We start from the raw sequence: 20,694 nt of genomic DNA, 5'->3' as shown, positions 1-20,694 counted from the left end.
TTTCTCTTAGTTTTTCACCCCTGTAACTTATTAAAATAAACATTACAGAAGTTCTGAGGGACTTTCGGCCCTCGCTATCATTATCTTTCATTCTGCGTTTAAAATTTTCAAAAATACTTATTAGTTTTCTCAGGATTCGAAAAAAATGAATCCCCATTTAAATAGCATTGCAGCCAAAAATAAGTACCCACCCTCTTAAGGATCAGTAGTTGTAATATTTTATATCGACTTCTCCTCACTATATGTCCCTGATAAGACAGTTTTCGATGTTTAACAGTCTTTAGCAGTTCTCTATCTTTGTTGACCTTCCTTAGTACTTCTTCATTAGTTTTTATTGCTGTCCAGGGAATCTTCAGTATCCGTCTATGAATCCTCTCTAGTTATTGCAATGGCTCTCTAGTTATTGCAATCAAGTTTATCACCCTTTTTATGCAGTAGCAATATTATGTATTTACTTTAGTCACTCCTCTGATATCCATTTGTTCTGCCATATAAGTACCATCAGTTTAGCCAAAAATTGTCATCACCTCCCTAGGTGCATATTTATATTTTCATACTATATAGTACATTTCAGAGTAGATTTGGTTGATTCCTGGGGCTTTACTATTTTTAAGGTGTTGGATGGAATTTGACACTTTTTTTCTTGTTGGTTCTTCGATGTGTAGTTGCTGATTTATATTTAGTTGAGTTTCTATGTTTTCGCCTTCTTCAAAATAATCAAAATTGAGATGATCACTGAAATATTGTGTCCATCTACAGTGGAACCTGCTTAATTCGAACTTCCATAATTCGAAATCTTCTTTAATTCGAAACTTTTTTCTGGTCCCTAGTATTTTCTATATAAGTAATGGTAAAAAGTCGTGAATAATTCGAATTATATTTAGGATAATTCGAACTTTTCTACTATCTTTTCTGAATATCTTAGAAACTTTTGTCATTACTGAGAAGCTAAATTCTAAAAAGCAGCTAAAAATTTCGGATCTCTTTGGAACAAAATAAAATCTGTCTTTTTTATAGCTTGCAAAAATGTTTTAATTGGTATTTTTGGCAGAATTTTGTTGGCCCATTTATTTATGTTAACAAAACTCGGGCAAGAATAGGAACAAAAACATCTCCAGCGATAAAAATGATCAACTACTGATATTTATCATTATTTGCAGATGTTTTTGTAGGTAATCCTTGTTTTTGTAGATTTATTTTTTAATTCGAATTTTTGGATAATTCGAATTTTTTTAACGGTCCCCTGAGATTCGAATTATCCAAGTTTGACTGTATTAAGAACTGAATTTTTATCATGTAGAATTTCTCTGTTAATATCTCTACAACTTTTTATTCTTGGCTTAAATTCTTGACAACTACTATTTGTACTTATGGTATTTTCTTTGGCTCTTTTGCTTTATAATCGCATTTACATTCCACTTGCAAATTTTCAAATCATTGTTCTTATTATGAATTACAATTTTAATTGTCCACAAATTATCCATCTTATGGAAAAATATGAAATTTTTTAGAATCAGATTTAAAAAATACTTAATTTAGAAAAATATATCTACGAACATATTTTATCTTGACTTTAATTAAAGAATAAGATAATCTAAATGTATGTCAGGTTCCGAAAAGTGCAATTTTAGATACATTTAAAGTGAAGTTAATTGTTTTTTCCTGTCTATCTACATTTTTATTATTAGGTACCATCTATGTATTTATAACTTATCAGTTTGAAGAAATGTGTATTGTAAATTTAAAAAATGGTACTTTTGTTATAAATAGTTTATTAATTGCTTTCATGTGTTTCTATGGTATAAAAATACTTCTAATCAACTTAAATCAAATCACTGTGTTGACTTCCTTGTTAAAATTTTGATATGTGGGAATTTCATAGTTATGAAATTGGAAATAAATACATATAAACATAAACATTGACTGGTTTATCCAATACTTCAAGATTAAGGATATTGTTATGGTACATTGTTTTTGAGGTTTATAAGCTATGACCTTGAATTATTTGGCCCCGAAGTTTACATAAAACAATTCTAGACCATGGCAGATAAACTCCAATAACAATATACTATTACAGTACAAGAGACACAAAAGCCAAAGCTTTTATCTACATACATAGAAAAATTCAATTATTTTAAAGGAAGTGATTGATAAAACAAAAATAAAAAGTATTTATATATCTGCCACCAAACACTTAACTTTATCTTCTAATAAATAGTGACTACTTTTAGTTTATGTTACACAAAAAAATATGAATGTATTTTATTTTTAATATCGAAATTTTTATTTCGTGAATTTTTAGTGCAATATTGGTCCATATATCGCTTATGATACAGATTATCCAAAAAAGTTATTTAAAAAAAATGTAGGCAATTCCTCTCATAATCTCTGTTCTTATAATGTGGGTTTGACGCTACCATACAGGATATTTAACGATTTATGACCATTTATATTTCAGTTTTTCCAAATATTGCATTTATGATTAGTTATTTTAAACAAATTATGTTATATTAATATTTAGTTTGACTTTGACGGTTCTGTCAAAAGCAAACAATGTATGTTTTGTTGATACGAGTATGTTAGCATGTGGCGTTAGGAACAAACATAAATTATTGATTATTTTAAAATATTAGTAAAATATACATATCATTTGATATTAAATATAATTATTATACCGGGACTAATAGATGTCGAAAATTTTTACCTGGAGTAGAGATAGCAGCCTATGCATTCTCTGAAGAGCCTCTAACAAGAGGTGAAATCGTCGATAAGAGTGCTGGCCGCGCTCTCTAACCTAAGTAAAAATTGAGACAGTTTTGGTTTCGCATTGCAACTGTATAAAAATGGTATACATTTTATTTTGTATTAGTATTACTCCTATAGAGCAACTAGGTTCATTTTCCGTTGAAACTTTACCAGCTGCAGACGGGGGTTGTGAATTGCATAGTGTAGAATTCCTTCCCTTTTGTCTTCACTGCAGCATCCATTTGGCTTGCATATTGTAGAAGCCTTGGAGGTGTCACCAGGAAAATGGTCCAATAAGTTTTTCCATTAAAAGTCTTGTAAAAATATTTTATTTTAAAAATATATTTTTATTAGGTTGAAAAACTTAGACTTTCATTTAGCAGATGCCGTTACGCACCTACTACCTTCACGTCAGTTGCAGTGGGGGACTAATAGATGTCGAAAATTTTTACTTGGAGTAGAGATAGCAGCCTATGCATTCTCTGAAGAGCCTCTAACAAGAGGTGAAATCGTCGATAAGAGTGCTGGCCGCGCTCTCTAACCTAAGTAAAAATTGAGACAGTTTTGGTTTCGCATTGCAACTGAATAAAAATGGTATACATTTTTATTTTTTTACTTTAATTATTATTAAACAATAATTATTAAACAATAATCTGCACACTGCCACTGTTTTTTGTGATTATGCCAAAGCTTTTGATTGTTTAAATCACGACATTTTGATAAAAAAATTAGATTTCTATGGAATTCGAGGTATTTCTTCGAACTGGTTTCAATCTTACTTGGATAATAGGAAACAACTGGTTAGGGCAAATGATACAGACTCTAGTCTCAAAAATGTTGTATGTGGAGTACCACAAGGTTCAGTATTGGGTCCTCTACTTTTCCTTATCTTTATTAATGACATCACTAGCTTAAAAATCGAGGGAAAAGTTTTTCTTTTTGCTGATGATACCAGTATCACTTATAGCGACTCAAATATCGCAACTCTTCATGCTACTATAACTTCTGATCTACACACAATTAAATCCTGGTCCGATTCAAATTTACTCTTTTAACGTAGCTAAAACAGTAGCATTATCCTATAAAGGAGCTCTTCAAACTTTACCTTCTCATAATAGCCAGATCAGTATCGTTGATTCTGTAAAGTTTCTTGGTATTTTTTTTAGATAGCAACCTTAAATGGTCCCTTCATATTGATGTGTTAAGCATGAAACTATTCTGAGCTTGCTTTGTAATAAGATCTGTTTCGAAGGAAATGAATTTAGCCTCTTCCAAAATAACATATTTTTCTTTGTTCGAGTCCCATCTTCGATATGGTCTTCCTTTTTGGGGTTCTGGTACGGCTGCTCATCCGATGTTATTTTTAAATTACAAAAAAGAGCAATAAGATATCTGTTTGGCCACAGAAGAACAACACATTGCAGAAGCTACTTCAAAGATCACAGGATTCTAACACTACCTTCTTTATATATTTTAGACATTGTTTGCTTAATTTGTAAACATCTACATGTCTTTCCAGCAAGACCTAGACATGACTATTCCACCAGAAATTCTACCTTTGACATCTATTTACTGATCCCGTCCAGTGAGTTAGTAAAGAAATCTATATTATATTCTGCAAAAAAATTTTATAACCATATCCCTCTACAACTTAAATCTGCAACATCTTTCCCCAAGTTCCGTAAAATGACTAAACTATTTATCTGAAAGATCGTATTATCCAATAGCAGAGTTTCTTAACCAATAACTAAGATATTACAGTATTCTTATTTATAAGTAGAATCTTAATCTATATTTGAGTGTCATATTATGCAGCAGCTTAACTTAACTTATTAAATTTCTTAAGGTAGATTATGGAATTTGCAAATTTTATTAAATTTTGCAATAGATTGTTACTGTTTTTTGTTTCACTTCATTATATTTTATTTTTTGACGATTTATATCATTTTAGTAAATTGTATTTGTTATTTGTTATTGTTGTTATTTATGATTCTTGTAAGCTTTGTCTATAAAATTGTTAAATTTTTCATGACAATAAAGGATATTTCTATTCTTATTTATAACATATATTTTTAATTTTAGAAAAAAGGAAAAAAGAACAGGACGAAAAAGAACAAGCAGATGAGGTAGAGTTAAAGACTGTAAACGAGACTGGTACTAAAGCCCGTACATCAACTACTTCAACATACATTACTGGAACAAACATTACAAATATCAATCAAAATTTCGGTTCTTACTCAGTCAATAACGATATTCTAGTACCAACTCAAATTAATAATCAATATTCAAATATTCTTACACCAATTCCCTTACAGAGTTACGGAACTCAGCAATACACTAATCCAAACGATAAAAGTCCTTTCAATTTATCAGATTTTGAAAATGATACATCGAGTCCTTTCGACAACATGGAGCTAAAATCTATAAACGATATGGAAGAACTAGCCCAGGTTTTAAACAGAGATAAGAATAGTAGTTATAAGATTAGTTCTAATTCTCAAACATACTCAAACTTTCCCAGTGTTAGGCCCGCTGCGCAAGTGCAGCCGACTTTTTCTAATTACATGAATAACCAGTATTCCTACAACATTCCTAGTACGGCATCTTATGTACAGCCAGTTGTTACTGACTATTCAAGAACAAATGGTTACTACTATGATAATAACCCATTCCAGAATCAGTACGTTTACAAACCTAGTCCTCCTGAATACTTCACTACTGCTTCATCACAACCATCTGTCACTGCGTTAGAAAGTAAGAAATCCAACTGTAAAAGTGTTCCTGATATTATGAAAGCCTTAGAAACTGAAATTGAAAACACTCATATTACTGCTTCAGTCCCCAAAGAGTCATACATTAGAAATGATTTAATAACACAGACTACAAGGCCTAAGAGTACGGATGCGGTTTATCCAAGGCCGAAGATTAAAAAAGACGAATTGGATGATCCGTTACATTTATTACCTAAAAATCAACAAGATTTCTGTCGATCTATAAGTTCAATGGGGTTTCCTTTGTCAAGGGTGGTTAGGACCTGCCAAATTCTTGGAGACGATCAAAAAAAGGTAAGTCATGCGAAAATAAAGCACAATTAATTTATTGTTATTATGTATATACCCAGTGTAATGTATTTGCATTTTAAAATATCATTTTTGTCATTCTTTGAATTGAGAAAAATATTTCCGTTGTTTATGGTTCCACCGGTACCCAAACAAATGCGTCTGCAGATTATTTTTCAGAGAAGGGTGTTTTATTAGATTTTATGGCTTCTTTTAATTCTTTGGAAGCGGTTGTCGTGTAATTTAGTGTTGTACTGATGGCTTAAAGTTTAGAGTTAACAGAAAAAAAAATAATTAATAATAAAAAAATACTTATATACTAAATACAATAGGGGGTCCAGTATCCGCGCGTGAGTATTATGTATAATTTAATGTATTGTTAACACACTCTAGTTGGATGAGCTTTTTTCCCTGTGACAGGAACAACTTCTGGGAAATATCGACCGGTAAGTCTAAGTGGGTTTGGAAGCGTTGAAGGTCTTCCTCTTGACACACCTCTATCTTTGTTGCAAAACCTCAATCCGTTGCGTTATGAAACCCATTCGAAATTCTAGATGCGTTCCTAGCCCTCCGCTTTTCTTGTACAGCACAAAAGCACTCCACTCAGCATGTTCGAGAGGGTGGAAGAATATTTTTTTGTAATATCACTTTCCACGCTTCCTGGTTATAGGGTAATCAGCAAGATGTTGGTCGACTCTGTATTGTTGTATTCTTGAACATTATTAAGTTTTTCTATCTCCTTAGCTCCTAAGCATTATGCAGCGTTGACAGCCTTCTCAAGGACATACCTCCTTCCCCTTTCCACCGTTTTATTGACGCAAATACAACCTTGTAACAACTTCTTCTTTGTGTGCCATGCTTGTTTTCAAGCGTTGGCTATCGTCGCAAGCGATGAAATAATGTTTCTCGGTCAGCAGGTATATGAAACAAATCCTCGACCGTTCGACCTGTCCATTGTCTTACATTGTATTACACAGCCAGGACTTATAACAACTACTCCGTCTAAATTAGTTCAAATTCCGAAAGCCTAACTCGAAAGAACGAAATAAATCGCTTAAATTCCCACTAAATAGTTCAAAACGAAATATCTCGGGTTGGTTATTTTAGGTACAACAAGTGCAAGACGAATTATCTCGGGATAGTTTCTTAACTGGTTAAAGGGCCATAAACAGATCTAACCAGTGGCTGTAAAATATGTTTTTTTGTTTATTTAGCGTATGGACTTTCACTACACTAACTAAAATAAAATCAGACGTATATATCTAGCAAATAGAGCGTACTATGGATTAAAGAAACTTTTAACATCAAACATAGGTGCAAAAAGAACAAAAACATTGATATACAGAACTGTAATCAAGCCCGTCCTCACTTTCGTGCCAGAAGCGTGGACGTCAACAAAAAGTGATGAAGAACGGTTAGGCTGTTTTGGACATAAAATCCTCAGACATATTTATAAAAGCGTATAGGAAAATGGATTATGGCGTAGACGCTATAATTTTGAGCTTTACCTCCTTTATAGTGAGCCTAGTGTTGGTAGGTCTATCAAAATAAACAGGCTGCGATGGCTAGGACACTTACAGAGAATTAATGAGATGGAGCCGTCGAAACACATTTATAACCAAAGACCGAATGGAGTGAGAAGAAGAGGCAGGCCCAGAGCACTATTTAAGGATCTGGTGGAAGACGACTTGTGAGTATTACGAGTACGAAATTGTAAAACCAAGGTGAAGGATAGGAAGGAATGGAAGCTGATTCTGGAACAGGCCAAAACCCACCATGAGTTGTAGAGCCAATGATGATGATGAACTAAAATGGAACTCCGCCTAGGACGGTCCCAAGCCCGGCTGAGAAAGGAGGAGGGTTGTGCGTAGGGCTAGCAACCCTACCACGTAAAGAACACAATCGCTAAAGAAACATCTACTGTTGGCCTCGGAAACAGGTCGGATAAAACGATGACGAACACAGCGAGAAAAATGGACACGAGAAAAATGGATACGAGGAAAACAAAATATATAGGATGTTGGAATGTCCGCACGATGAGAGATATAACAAGAGCATTGCAAATAGCAAGTGAAGTTAAGAGATACAAAATCCAGATCCTAGGGCTAAGTGAAATTAGATGGAAGGAAAAAGGTAAATATAAATTAAACTCTGGAGAAACGATTTTGTACTCTGGCAAAGAAGGAAACGAATCAAACTATGAGAGTGGTGTAGGATTTATGCTAGATAGAGAAGCTACTGACGCGTTACTAGAATGGGAAGGCATATTAGATATAATAATCTATGCAAGATTCAATACAATATTTCAGAACACAACTATAATAAATGTTTATACCCCCACCAATGAGAAAGAACTACCAATGAAAGAACTTTTTTATGAACAACTACAATCACAATATGACAAATTACTGAACAAACATAATAGAGACATCTTCATATTTATGGGAGACTGAAACGCTAAAATTGGCGAAGCAAATAAAGATAGAGAAACAGTAATGGGCACAGATGGCATAGGTACAAGAAATGAAAATGGAGAATTATTAATAGATTTCTGTGCCCAGAACGGGTTTGTTATAGGCGGAAGCCTTTTCTCCCATAAGAGAATACACAAAACAACATGGACATCTCCTGACGGAAAGACACAAAATCAGATCGATCATATTTATATAGCAAAAAGATGGAGAAGCTCATTATTAGATGTAAGATCGCAGAGGGGAGCAGATGCATCAACAGAAAACACACTAGTACGAGCAAAACTGAAAATCAGACTAACTGCCAAAAAGAAGCACAAGGATAACAATAGGATCAGATACAACACGCAATGGCTTGACAATGAAGAAACAAGAAAAAGATACCAGGATGAATTCGACAACAATATAGGAAGAAAAGAAGTAGTTAAGGCTATGGGTACATAATTCGCAAATATTTTACGTGTATCCCTACTTTTTCTGTCTTTACACGGCAAATTACGTGTAGTAAAATTCACACCGGTATGGATATGTAAACATTACTAGAATGTCATTCTACTTGAAAATGTCATCAATAATTTAAAGAGATGGGTTTTGAATGTTCTTGGATAACTGTTATTTTTACAGTGCTAGTCAAAAGTCCGTACCCCCCATCGTATCTTTTGAACGGATATACCTATAATAGTGAAATTTGGAGAGGGGAAATAAACGGACGTAAGCTTCTTAACTATTTATGATAGGTGACATAATAGTGACAGATGACGTTACAGAGCCACTGTGACCGATAATTTTAAATGGGACCTTATGGCAAGTGATACCTTGTTTGAAAGGTATTCAAAATACCTATTCAGTCATACTAATTTTTTTGGGTTTTAGTTGATTTTGATTTTGGTGAATAAATTAACTAAATTTAATATTCTATGTAGTTTCGCATTTAATTAATAAAAATTTAAATGTCCGCCTATGGTTATTTTGTCAAAAAAGTTGACGTTTTTCAATTCTCTAGTTGTTTTTAGGTCAACGTCAACCTTTTTGACAAGTAATTTTATGCGGAATTTTGAATTTTTATTTATTAAATGCGAAACTACCATTTTATATTTATTTTATTTATTCATCAAAATTAGCTTAAACTTAAACAAAATTAGTATGACTGAATAGGTATTTTCAATACCTTTCAAACGAGGTATCACTTGCCATAAGATCCCATTTAAAATTATCTGTCATAGTGGTACTGTAAAGTCATCTGTCATAATTACGTCACCTGTCATGACTAGCACTGTATAATTGCAAATTATTAATTCAGTTAATAAATGTGATAATTTTTTCACTAACTATGTATTCAGTGATTGTAATAATTTATTTGTACAACAAAGACTAATACCCTATCGAAAAAAGAGGAAAAGTGTTAAAGTGATTTTTAATAATATATTGTTCTGGAACGCTTACAATTTTGAACATCTTTAACAACAAAATACTTGGATCACAGAATATATTATCCTGATGTATTCTCTGCTTGGATCTTCCACAAATAATACACAATAAATAACTTTTTATTAAGTTCACGTCTTAAATCAATTATTTATCAAATACACTATATATCAATAATATTTAATCAATAACTCAACATATTCCCGATACAATGTCAAATATTTAAAATTGTCACTGATTGTCAGTGTCTGACTGACAATATATGCTGACAATATTATATTCGGCTGAGTGCGTCGTAAGACAAAGATAGATTTGGAAAATATTACCACGGCATTGTGTTTATTAATGTGTTAAAACCAATAAATATTTTTGAAAAATTTAAACGCAGAATGAAAGACTAAATTATTACCGAGGGCCGAAAGCCCCTTAGAATAAATAAAAAGTTTATTTTGAATGATATATTTGAAATTAAAAATCACACTAAATTTTCTCTTAGTTTTTCGCCCCTGTAACTTATTAAAATAAACATTATAGAAGTTCTCAGGGACTTTCGGCCCTCGCTAATAACGTGATCTTTCATTCTGCGTTTAAATTTTTCAAAAATACTTATTAGTTTTCTCAGGATTCGAAAAAAATGAATCCCCATTTGAATAGCATTGCAGCCGAAAATACGTACCGATCCTCTTAACGAAAATATCGAAGAATCCTGGACAAACTTAAAAACAGCTATCAAAGATACAGACAAATACGTCGTTGGCAAAAAACTCAGGAACAATAAACCATCGATTTCAAAGGATACTTGGGACAAGATTGTACAAAGAAGAGAAATTAAACAGAAAATATTAACAACAAAGGAAGATAGAAAAAACGAACTAAAAGAGGAATACAAGAGAAAAGACATTGAAGTCAAGAAGAGTTCAAGAAAAGGCAAAAGAACATACTACGATAATTTAGCAACAGAAGCCGAACAAGCTGCAGCAACTAATGATATGAGGAAACTTTATGAAAACACAAAGAAACTCGCCAGGAAATGGATACCACATAACACACATATTAGAGATAAAGATAATCAAATACTAACAGCAGAAAAAGATATAGCAAGACGATGGATGGAGTATTTCACTGACTTGTTTAACCACAATGTGAATTCATTAGAAAATATTGAGAAAGAAGAAAACCCGGAACCGTTAGATATTGATGTCTCCAACTTCAGCCGAGAGGAAATAACAGAGAGTATAAAACAACTCAAAAAGGGAAAGGCAGCAGGTCCAGATGATATCGTAGGTGAGCTGTTTAAAGTAAACACTGAAAAAATGATACATTTACTGTATAAACTATTTGAAAATATATGGAGTCAAGAGAAAATTCCCAAAGAATGGACAGGAAGCATTATAATCACTATCCCGAAAAAAGGTAACACCTCAAAGTGCGAGAACTGGAGACCTATAACCCTCATGTGTTGCGAGCAAAATAATCCCCCCCGTATCATGCTTAATAGAATGAAAAATAAAATAGACCAAAAATTAAGACCAAATCAAGCTGGCTTCCGAGCAAATAAGTCATGTATAGACCATATCTGCACGCTCAGAATGATCATCGAGCAGTCAGTGGAATGGCAAAGTAAACTATATCTAAACTTCATTGACTTTAGAAAGGCGTTCGATATCCTACATAGAGAAAAATTGTGGGAAATAGTAGAGAGTTATGGGATACCGGACAAATTATTAAGAATGATGAAGCTGTTCTATGAAAACACCACAGCAAAAGTATTATACGACGGGAATTTAACAGAACCAATCGACATTAACAGCGGTGTAAAGCAGGGTTGTATACTGTCTCCTACTCTGTTTATTATTGTCATGGACTGGCTTATGAGAAAAAGCAGCAACGGTAAAGCTGGAATACACTGGAATACCTTTGAACAATTAGAAGATCTTGAATACGCAGATGATGTATGCCTACTTTCAGCAAAGAGACAGAGCATGCAGAAAAAAAGTGAAAAATTAGCCAAAGAAGGTAAAAAAGTGGGTATGGAGATAAACGTGAATAAAACTGAATTAATGAAGATCAACACGCCGAGAGAAATGGGCATACACATAGAAAACCAAGAGCTGAAATCAGTGGAAAGAGTTAATTACCTAGGAAGTATACTGAACATGACAGGCAGAGCAGAGGAGGATATCCAGACACAAATTGGCAAAGCACAGACAGCATATTATATGTTAAATAATATATGGAAATCTAATGAGATAAAACTGGACACCAAAGTAAAAATCTTCAATAGCAATGTAAAGGCAGTACTATTATACGGATCACAAACTTGGAGAATAACAAAACACAACACTGGAAAGATTCAATCCTTCATCAATAAATGCTTACGAAAAATTCTAAGAATATTTTGGCCCAACAGAATTACAAACTCAGACTTATGGAAAAAAACGAAGCAAGAACCAATACATAAAGAAATAATAAAGAGAAGATGGAAATGGGTGGGCCATACTCTGCGGAAACCAGACACAGACATAACAAAACAAGCATTGGAATTCCAACCTCCAGGAAAACGGAAACAGGGGAGGCCGATAAATACATGGAAGAAAACAATTATTAAAGAAGCAGAAAATGTCGGCCTAACCTGGAAAGAAGTTAGAGAAAAAGCACAAGATCGGCAAAAATGGAGAATGACAGTAGATGCCCTATGTTCCAGTGGGAACGAAGAGGATAAGTAAGTAAGTAACCAGGAAAGCAACTCATAAATATTGGCAATATCATTTTAAAGTCTTCTACTTTAAAATGTATAATATGTCTGAATTGCCGATATAAATGAGTCAGATTAAATAAATTATTAGAAGAATTTTTTACTAAAGAACAACATTTTTGAAGTTATACTTCTTTACGATCGAGGGTGAAATTTTATAATTGCCTGGCGCATGCGCAGACAGACAGTATATAGTTCGTTGCTAATCTTTCAAATTATGTATCAGCGCAAATAAGCCATTAAAATAATATATTAGTGTTTTTTAGTAAATGTATTTTTTATTATAATTTTTGTGTCTTTGGATTTGTCTTTCTTGGGCGTAAAATAATAAAATATCTATTTTTATATTTCACTTGTCGCCGTGATGTGTAATTATCTATATCCGAAACGTCAATAACAGGCGCCTTGATAGCCTGGTTGGTGGAGCATTGGACCAGAGATCGAGAAATCGCGGGTTCAAATCCCGGACGATTCATATTATTTTTTTTTTTTAATTTTTGGCATTGTTAAGTTCTGGTTAATTTTTGGTAATTATTGTTAATTTTTTGTATTGTAACTGTTAAGTAAATTTATTTCGTTGAAATTATATAATAGAAGTATAACTTCTTACGTGCGTACAAAGTACACACACATTCTTTTTTGTATTTTGAGAACGGCATCCGATTTGGACGTCGAAACGTTAATAATATCATTTTTTAGTAAAATTGTGGCTTATTTCCCATTAAAAATAGTTAATTACAAAAATGCCACAAGAAAATAGCTTCAGAACAACACTAAATATTAATGTTCAATTTACACAGTCAGTCAACTGCTTTTGGGTAACATTCCATGTATTGGGTAAAATACGTGGACAATGAGGACCTCAACTTATTTTGACAACGATTTCCGAAGTGCTAATCGAAACGTAAAATAAACTTAGTTTTAAAGTAAAAATGGTGGCTTATTCCCAACAATAATAGTAAATTATTATTCTCATACCTAAACTATAACCTAGGGTAAATTAAAGATTTAATAATAATAAAATCTAACTACAAATGTAAACAAACATTCATAAACAAAATATAAGTGTGACATAACTAGATATTATCTACCAAAATATTTACTATGATAACATTAATGGCGTATAATGGCAAGTTACATTAACTGCCCGATTATTGTCAATAGTATTAAATAACATCTTAAATATTCAAAACATGCATAATTTGATTTTCTATCGAAGGCAATATAATGAATGTGACCTAGTTTTGGTGTAGCTGCAATATTGGTTTAATAAATGGAAAAATCTGGGTTAATAACAACAAATCAATAAATATTATTTTTATATGCAATTAAGCTACAATTGACTGTAATGAAAATTGCATTTCATATTAAATATATTGATGTTTAACGTTTCGATTGGCACTCCGAAAATCGTCTTCAAAAAGATTATTTTAAAATTGGGGGTTGTTCTTATGACCAAAGTTGTTTGGCTGTTGTTTTCAAAATCAAGTTATCACGGAAAAGGACAAGTTAGATTTTTTCTAACAGCGTGACCGATCCTGTGTTAAACAAATCAATACATACTACATTAAGTACAAACAGTCATATTCATTCAAAAATATCATTAAATATCAATCATCTGACTTCATGACTTCAGTTGGGAAGTTCGAAAACCCTTATTATCATATCATAAAAAAATCCGAAACCTACACTATTTCAAAGTCGTACTAGTGAGCCATTGATAAAAATCACAATTAGAGACATTGTGATATTTACATTTAAAAGGCAGGGATGCGTATTGTCGCCTGTTCTTTTTAATGCCTACTTGGAAGAGACCCCGATCATCTTAAGGGTGAAGCAGCTGGAATAAAGGTAACCGGAGTTCCCATTTACGGGAACTCCGTTAACAAACATTAGATCTGCTGATGACACCGTTATCTTAGCCGAAAATGTTAAAGACCTTCAGAGGCTAGGGACTGGTGAACAGAATAGCCATGTATAGTAGGGTGCATCGAAAAAATAAAAGTTGGAAATGTTATATCTAATAGCGTGAAAAAGTTGCTTGTGTTATTTTTCAGCATATTAGTATTTTTAATATTAGTCTAAGCCAATTTTCTGCCCCCCCCCCAACGACCTTGAATTTTATTAAATATCTGATTTTTATGGAAATTTCAATTTATATTATTTCGAATAAAATATGTGCTAAGTCGATCTAAGATCAGTTAAAGAAAACTTAAAATTTTGTCAATTACAAATTTAAACGATATTTAAAGTTTTATGTATTTTTTCAGTCTCCCCAACCCCTTTGAAATGTCCCGCTTCGTGAGTCCGTGCATGTAATTTTCACTTATGTTTGGTGCGATGCCTTACTTGGTTATTATTGTTGTTTGTAAATTAAAGATTTTTAAAATAGATAAACCAGGACGATGGGGAATAAAATCAAGATGTGCTGTGGACCGCCCCATTTTTGGGCATCCGCCAAATATACCTGAAAATGTTTTACCGAAATACAAACAAGCGATGAAGTTTTAGGGTTGCAAGAGGATAAAAAACTCAGTAAGAAAGAGCCAGAATTTTCTGGTACTGCCGAACAGGTTGCAATTAAATTGGAGGAAATATGGGAAAAGGCTTTAATTCCAATAATTTAACATACAAGAATTATTCAGCTTTTAAAAGCCTACCATGACAAATATATGAAACTTATAAAACCATTTAAGAACAGACAAAACAGTGAATTTTACAAAAATAAAATTCAATGCTTTAAGAACAAAAGTAAATTTTCTTCGTAGCAAATCTCAAAAAGTGCCTCTGGATGAGCGCGAATTTCTATTAAATCAAAGAGGTACCAGAAAAATGGTGATAAGCTCGATTGATAGGGAAAACAAAAACAAATATAATCAGAGAGAACAACGGTAAAATAAGAAAGTTACCGACGCAAAGAAAAAACTTTAGCTCAAGTAAAAAACGGTACCAAGTTTTATGGTCAATCGATCGTGGAAGAACACATAACATTTGTGCATGAGCCAGGGTGCAAATATTTCGGATATGGGTATCCGCTGTCTGGTATATCAGAAAGTATCAAATCCAGCTATTGCATGTGACGAAACAGTCGTAAATACTGGCGTTAAGGGTGATGTAATACGGCTGTTAGAAGAACATCTTAAAAAACCGCTTCAGTGGTTTGTATATCTGCGACATTCAAATGATATACCCCTTGGACATCAAAAGAAGTTTTCCAGTGACCAAATAAAAAAACGTAGGGTCTTCAAACTTTCTCCTTAAAAATTTTGATTCGAATGACTACTTTGAGTTAATTAACTAACAAGAATATCAGCTTACTACAGAACCATCTATATTCTCTAGATTTTCGAGTGACAATCTGCGAGATTTTATTAAAAATCCTAACTTAGACCCTTTTACCCACTGCCACAAAAAATGTGTAGAACGATGTGTTAAACTTGTGACACAAGCTTCTCTAGCAGTTTGTGGAGCGTATTCGAGGGATGGATTTATAAAAACTCGAATTAATTCCAGAAAAACTATGCCCCACTTTAATGCTAAATCGGAAGACCTTCGAATAGAATGCTTTTACCATATTTTTTTTTTAATATTTATATACCTAATTTTGTACTTTGCTTTATATTTATTGTAGTATTAAAAAAACTTGGGTGACGTCAGGGAGACGGATAAGTTAGGCTATTTTTTATACAAATAGTGTTTTAGTATACTTTTCTTAAGTAAAATTTTTAATAACGTTGTGAAACCAGAAAATATGTTCCAATTTAAACCGAATTTATTTATTCAAGTTCTATATGCTATTACATTTCCCTTACAAAAGAAATTCGCATATTAATGTATTTTTTCTAATTCTTAGTTGCCGTGGGGGCAGAAAATATTTTTTTATTTCAACGCAATTTTACTAAAATACTAAATACTGTGTTAAGCAACTTTTATGAGCTATTACATTTTCGTTTCGAAATAAAAATTTTTGTCATCTGTTAACATTTTTTTTTAATTTTTAATTGTCTTGGGGGGGGGCAGAAGATATTTTCCAATTTCGAAAAAATTTTACCAGAATACTTAACAGTTGATTGGGCAACTTTTGTGAAGTATTACTTTTCCATCGCAAAGAAAATTTTTTTTTCGCCTTTTTCGATGCACCCCAATGTATAGCTAAGAATACGGTCTAATAATGAACATCAAGAAGACAAAATTTATGAGAATATCTAAAACGCAAAGAAATAACGAGATCTCCTCATAAACGGAACCAATGTCGAACAAGTAGACCAATATGCATATCTTGGAACAATGATCAACTCCACACATGATTACTTTCAGGAAATTAAAATTAGATTAGAAAAGGCTAGAGCGAATGTTAACAAAATGAGAAAAGTGCTCTGCACAAGAGATCTGAAGTTAGAACTAATAGTAAGGTGGGCTAGGTGCTACGTTTTCTCGACTTCGTTTTATAAAAAACTGGAATCATTCGAGTTGTGGGTGCATAGAAGAATAGGGAACTTGCATAAAATTTTAAATTCGAAAAAAATGTTATAAATCACAACAGAACATAATTTAAAACATGTATCAAAGATAAAAAAGTTTTGTTTGTCTTTCGTTTGGCCCTAAAGACCATTAAAAATTCAAATTATACCAGCCAGCCCGAAACGCGTCGTGACGTCATCGGGTTATATGTTAACATTCCACACCAACAAAGTAAACAAAATTGTATATAATTTTAAATTTATTATGTGACGTTACAAGTATTTTTGATCGTTTGAACTATTCATAGAAAACTTGTACTTTTACAAAATGGTTTTATTTTCCATAGTAAACCTTCTTTCCTTTCCTTCAAAAACTGTATCAAACTCCAATCTCAACAAACTGGTATATATTATTACAATGACATACGATAAATGTCATTAGAATATAAATATTTTCCTTTATTCCGCGACGACGAGCTGACCAAATACCCAAGTAGGTGGAGGCCAATAAACTAAAGAAGAAGAAGAAGAATATACCTAAATATAACCATAAACGGAACCATTAAACTATGTGACGTCACGGGTCGTTTGAAATAATTTAAAATACAGATGACTTTAAATTTGTATTTCTAAGTTATTATGAGTTTTTAAAGCGTGAAATTTTGGAAATCTCATTTTTATACAAAACTGGACATTATTATGTAATAAAAAAAAATGTGCAAGTTCCCTGTTCTGAAAATATCATGGACAGAACACGTCACAAACAAAGAGGTTCTGAGAAAGATGAATAAAGAAATGGAAGTCTTAAATACAATTAAAACCAGAAAATTGGAATATCACGGAGATATTAACGTGGAGAGAGATACAACTTGCTCCAACACATTATGCAGGAAAAGATTCAAGGAAAAATAAGCATAGGGAGACGCCAGAATATCGTGGCTGCGCAACCTGAGAGAATGGTACGGATGTACATCAAATGAACTTTTCAGAGCAGCCGTCCTCTAAAGTCCGAATAGCTGTGATGATTGCCGACGATGGTTAGCACTTATGGCGGAGATGGCACTTTAAAAAGATTTAAATGACAATGGTTAGCACCTATCATATTTCTCATTACCATGATCATGTCCCGCGCACTCTAGTAAAAAAACTGTAATGGTATTTAGTTTCCTTTAAATTTTACAGAGGTGCTGATGTCGGCATCGTGATTGGTGGAACATGACTTTGACTGTGTTTTGACAAATCTGACACTGACTAGATTTTAGGACGCGTGTGCTTTGTAGTTTGTTTGTGTCACCATAAAAAGATATTCATTCGTGTTTTTTGATATTTTTGTTATTTTGTAATCGAGAACCTTTCTAAAGGTAAGTTTTTCTGATTGTAAGGTAGAGATTTTCTGATTGTAGGTCCCTACTGTTTATCCAACAGTTTTAAAATACACATTTTATTTCGCGTTTTGTTGTTAGGTCTAATGGCCGATCAGCTGTTGTGTGCAGACGGTGGAAAAATTCAACAAGTAAACATATATTTAATCCAAATTAAATACTCATATTTCTATGTAAAATGTCACATTATTGTATAAATAAATAATTAAGAAACAAAAGTTGTTTGTGTTTTACCTTTATTGTCCACTTGAATAAAATAATATTAAATATTGGAAGTACCGTATGGAGGCTATGATGTACCTAGCATGGAGGCTAGATTACGCTACCCTTCCTATCCAATCAACAACAAGAACGTTTAAAATTTCACACCTATCATGTCGAAGCTACAGACCACTTACGTGAAGGCCAGATTTGTAGTATCCTTCCAATTAACCAGGTGCTGAAATACGTGACATATTTTTTGAAGGGTAAGATCGCATTCTAACCAATCACACAACACTTTTTTCTGTGACCATGATGTTTATGGTTTGAAATTGTTTTTAAAGGGTTTTCTGTGCGTGCATTTTGTTGGAATGTACAGAGCTGGTTTTTAAACAAACTGATACGACTCTTAGTAAGATTTGATCATTTTGAGCAGTGTATTTGATTGCTTTGACATTATATTATATTTATTATGAAAGACAAATAATAAAATAAACAAACAAACAACTGAGGTCTAAATTTTGATATTATTGTGAATTCTTGCAGTTTTCGCATCTTCAAAAGCATTCTCTTCTACAAAAGCGTACGATCTTCATGAGCGGTAGATATTTGTGGTCTCTCAGAACCTTGCTTTCTTTCGAGAGTTTCTTGTTCTCTCCATCTCTTATTAATATTAAAAACTGTTGTTCTGCTTACGTTAAAATGGTTCTTTACGGCAGATAGTGACCAATCATCTTCTAATTTCGTTACAATTCTTGCTTTTAGTTCTTTGCTAGCACGTGGAGCCATTTTCTGAGGTTGAACAGAATAAGATATCTGAAAAATTTTAAGATTTGGCAGTGACAGTGACAGTATATAAATAATAAGTATTTATCCTTCAAAATACACCGCTCAATTTTCTACAAAATACGCTTTAAGAGCACACAGTAGCGATCAACAGGTAGCAACAAACGCGGTCCAAGATTGCGAAAGTTCTGCGAACTTTCAAAAGTGAGGCAACAGTGCGTCGGTAATTCGACACTAACAGTGACGTTTATACTATCAAAAACAATAATTTTTATGCACATAGGAGCGAAATGTTGCCAAGTCAGTGACGTTCGATTTCTTGTTACAAAAAAATCGGTTTTTAGTAGTTCCAATGTGACACAAAATCTAGGCACGGGATAAAAAATATATTTGAAGAAAGTGTATTTTTTGTATTTCTTAATGGCGCGCGGTACAGGCTCCTTTTTTCAATATTTTATTTAGTTATAGAGTAATTTCCACATAATAATACTAACATATTTCTGAAATTGGACTCTGAACCGCCATTATTTATTATATTACGAATATGTGTGCCAAATATCTTGACAAAATATTCAAAATTAGAGCCGCAATCTTGGAACGCGTTTGTTGCTACCTGTTGATCGCTACTGTTTGCTCTTAAGAGTAGTATCAGTTTTTTTAGGAACCAGCTGTACATATAAATACCATATTTATTTATTTTGGTTAAATCGAAGATAAAAGCTTAAGTTTCTAATGAAAAAAATAGTTTTGGAATGATATTAATAATAAAAAAATATGTTTGTTTTAGGTTGTAGACCACTTATTGGCATTGACAGATCTTTTAGACTTAGGATTTGCGGAAAAAGACATCTCAGACGCGCTGGTGCAGTGTGACAATGATAAGGATAAAGCTTTGGATAAATTGATATCATAAACTTATTTTTATGGCTGTGCTGTATCATAATTTTTACGCTGAAAATGTATTGTGATTTATATTTATTTATTTGTAAATAATACTTTGTACCCACTAACATTTGTAGTTTATTCCACAGTTTTAGTTGTTTTCACATCTTCATTTTAATGTGCCTTACTCAATTTTGTGTGTATGCATATATCCGTGGTGTATATTAATAAGTGTATAAGTATACAAAGATCACAGCAGAACAATGAGAATGGTATGTAGACGAAAGAAAAGAGACGACAAAATAATACTAGAAATAGAAAAAGTATTCAAAAAAGTTAAAAAAAAATTTAAAGCAGTCATGGGAGTGTCGACAGAAGTGAAAACTTCTTATAGTATATAAATTACGAGCTCAATGATTTTTCCCTATCCAAAAAAGTGCTATACCTATATTATATACGCGTTTCGTACGTTCTATGCTACGTATGTATGAATGTATGCATACACATGATACTATAAATAAGAAGATT

The 20,694-nt window shown here is 32.6% G+C and overlaps 1 protein-coding gene across 1 annotated transcript in view; it reads left to right on the top strand.

The window, feature by feature from the left end:
• Positions 1-20,294, top strand: part of LOC114329339 (ubiquitin-associated protein 1) — a 29,230-nt gene extending 8,936 nt beyond the window's left edge. The window contains exons 3-4 of the mRNA XM_028278398.2: positions 4,828-5,810; positions 20,072-20,294. Coding sequence (XP_028134199.2) covers positions 4,828-5,810; positions 20,072-20,197 — 1,109 coding nt within the window. The 3' untranslated portion in view covers positions 20,198-20,294. The remainder of the gene's footprint in view (positions 1-4,827; positions 5,811-20,071) is intronic.
• Positions 20,295-20,694: the final 400 nt, after the last annotated feature.

Source organism: Diabrotica virgifera, chromosome 7, assembly GCF_917563875.1.
Source record: "Diabrotica virgifera virgifera chromosome 7, PGI_DIABVI_V3a".
Classification (NCBI taxonomy): Eukaryota; Metazoa; Arthropoda; class Insecta; order Coleoptera; family Chrysomelidae; genus Diabrotica; species Diabrotica virgifera.
Note: the sequence above shows the minus strand (reverse complement) of the source record. Positions and strands in the feature narration are given on the sequence as shown.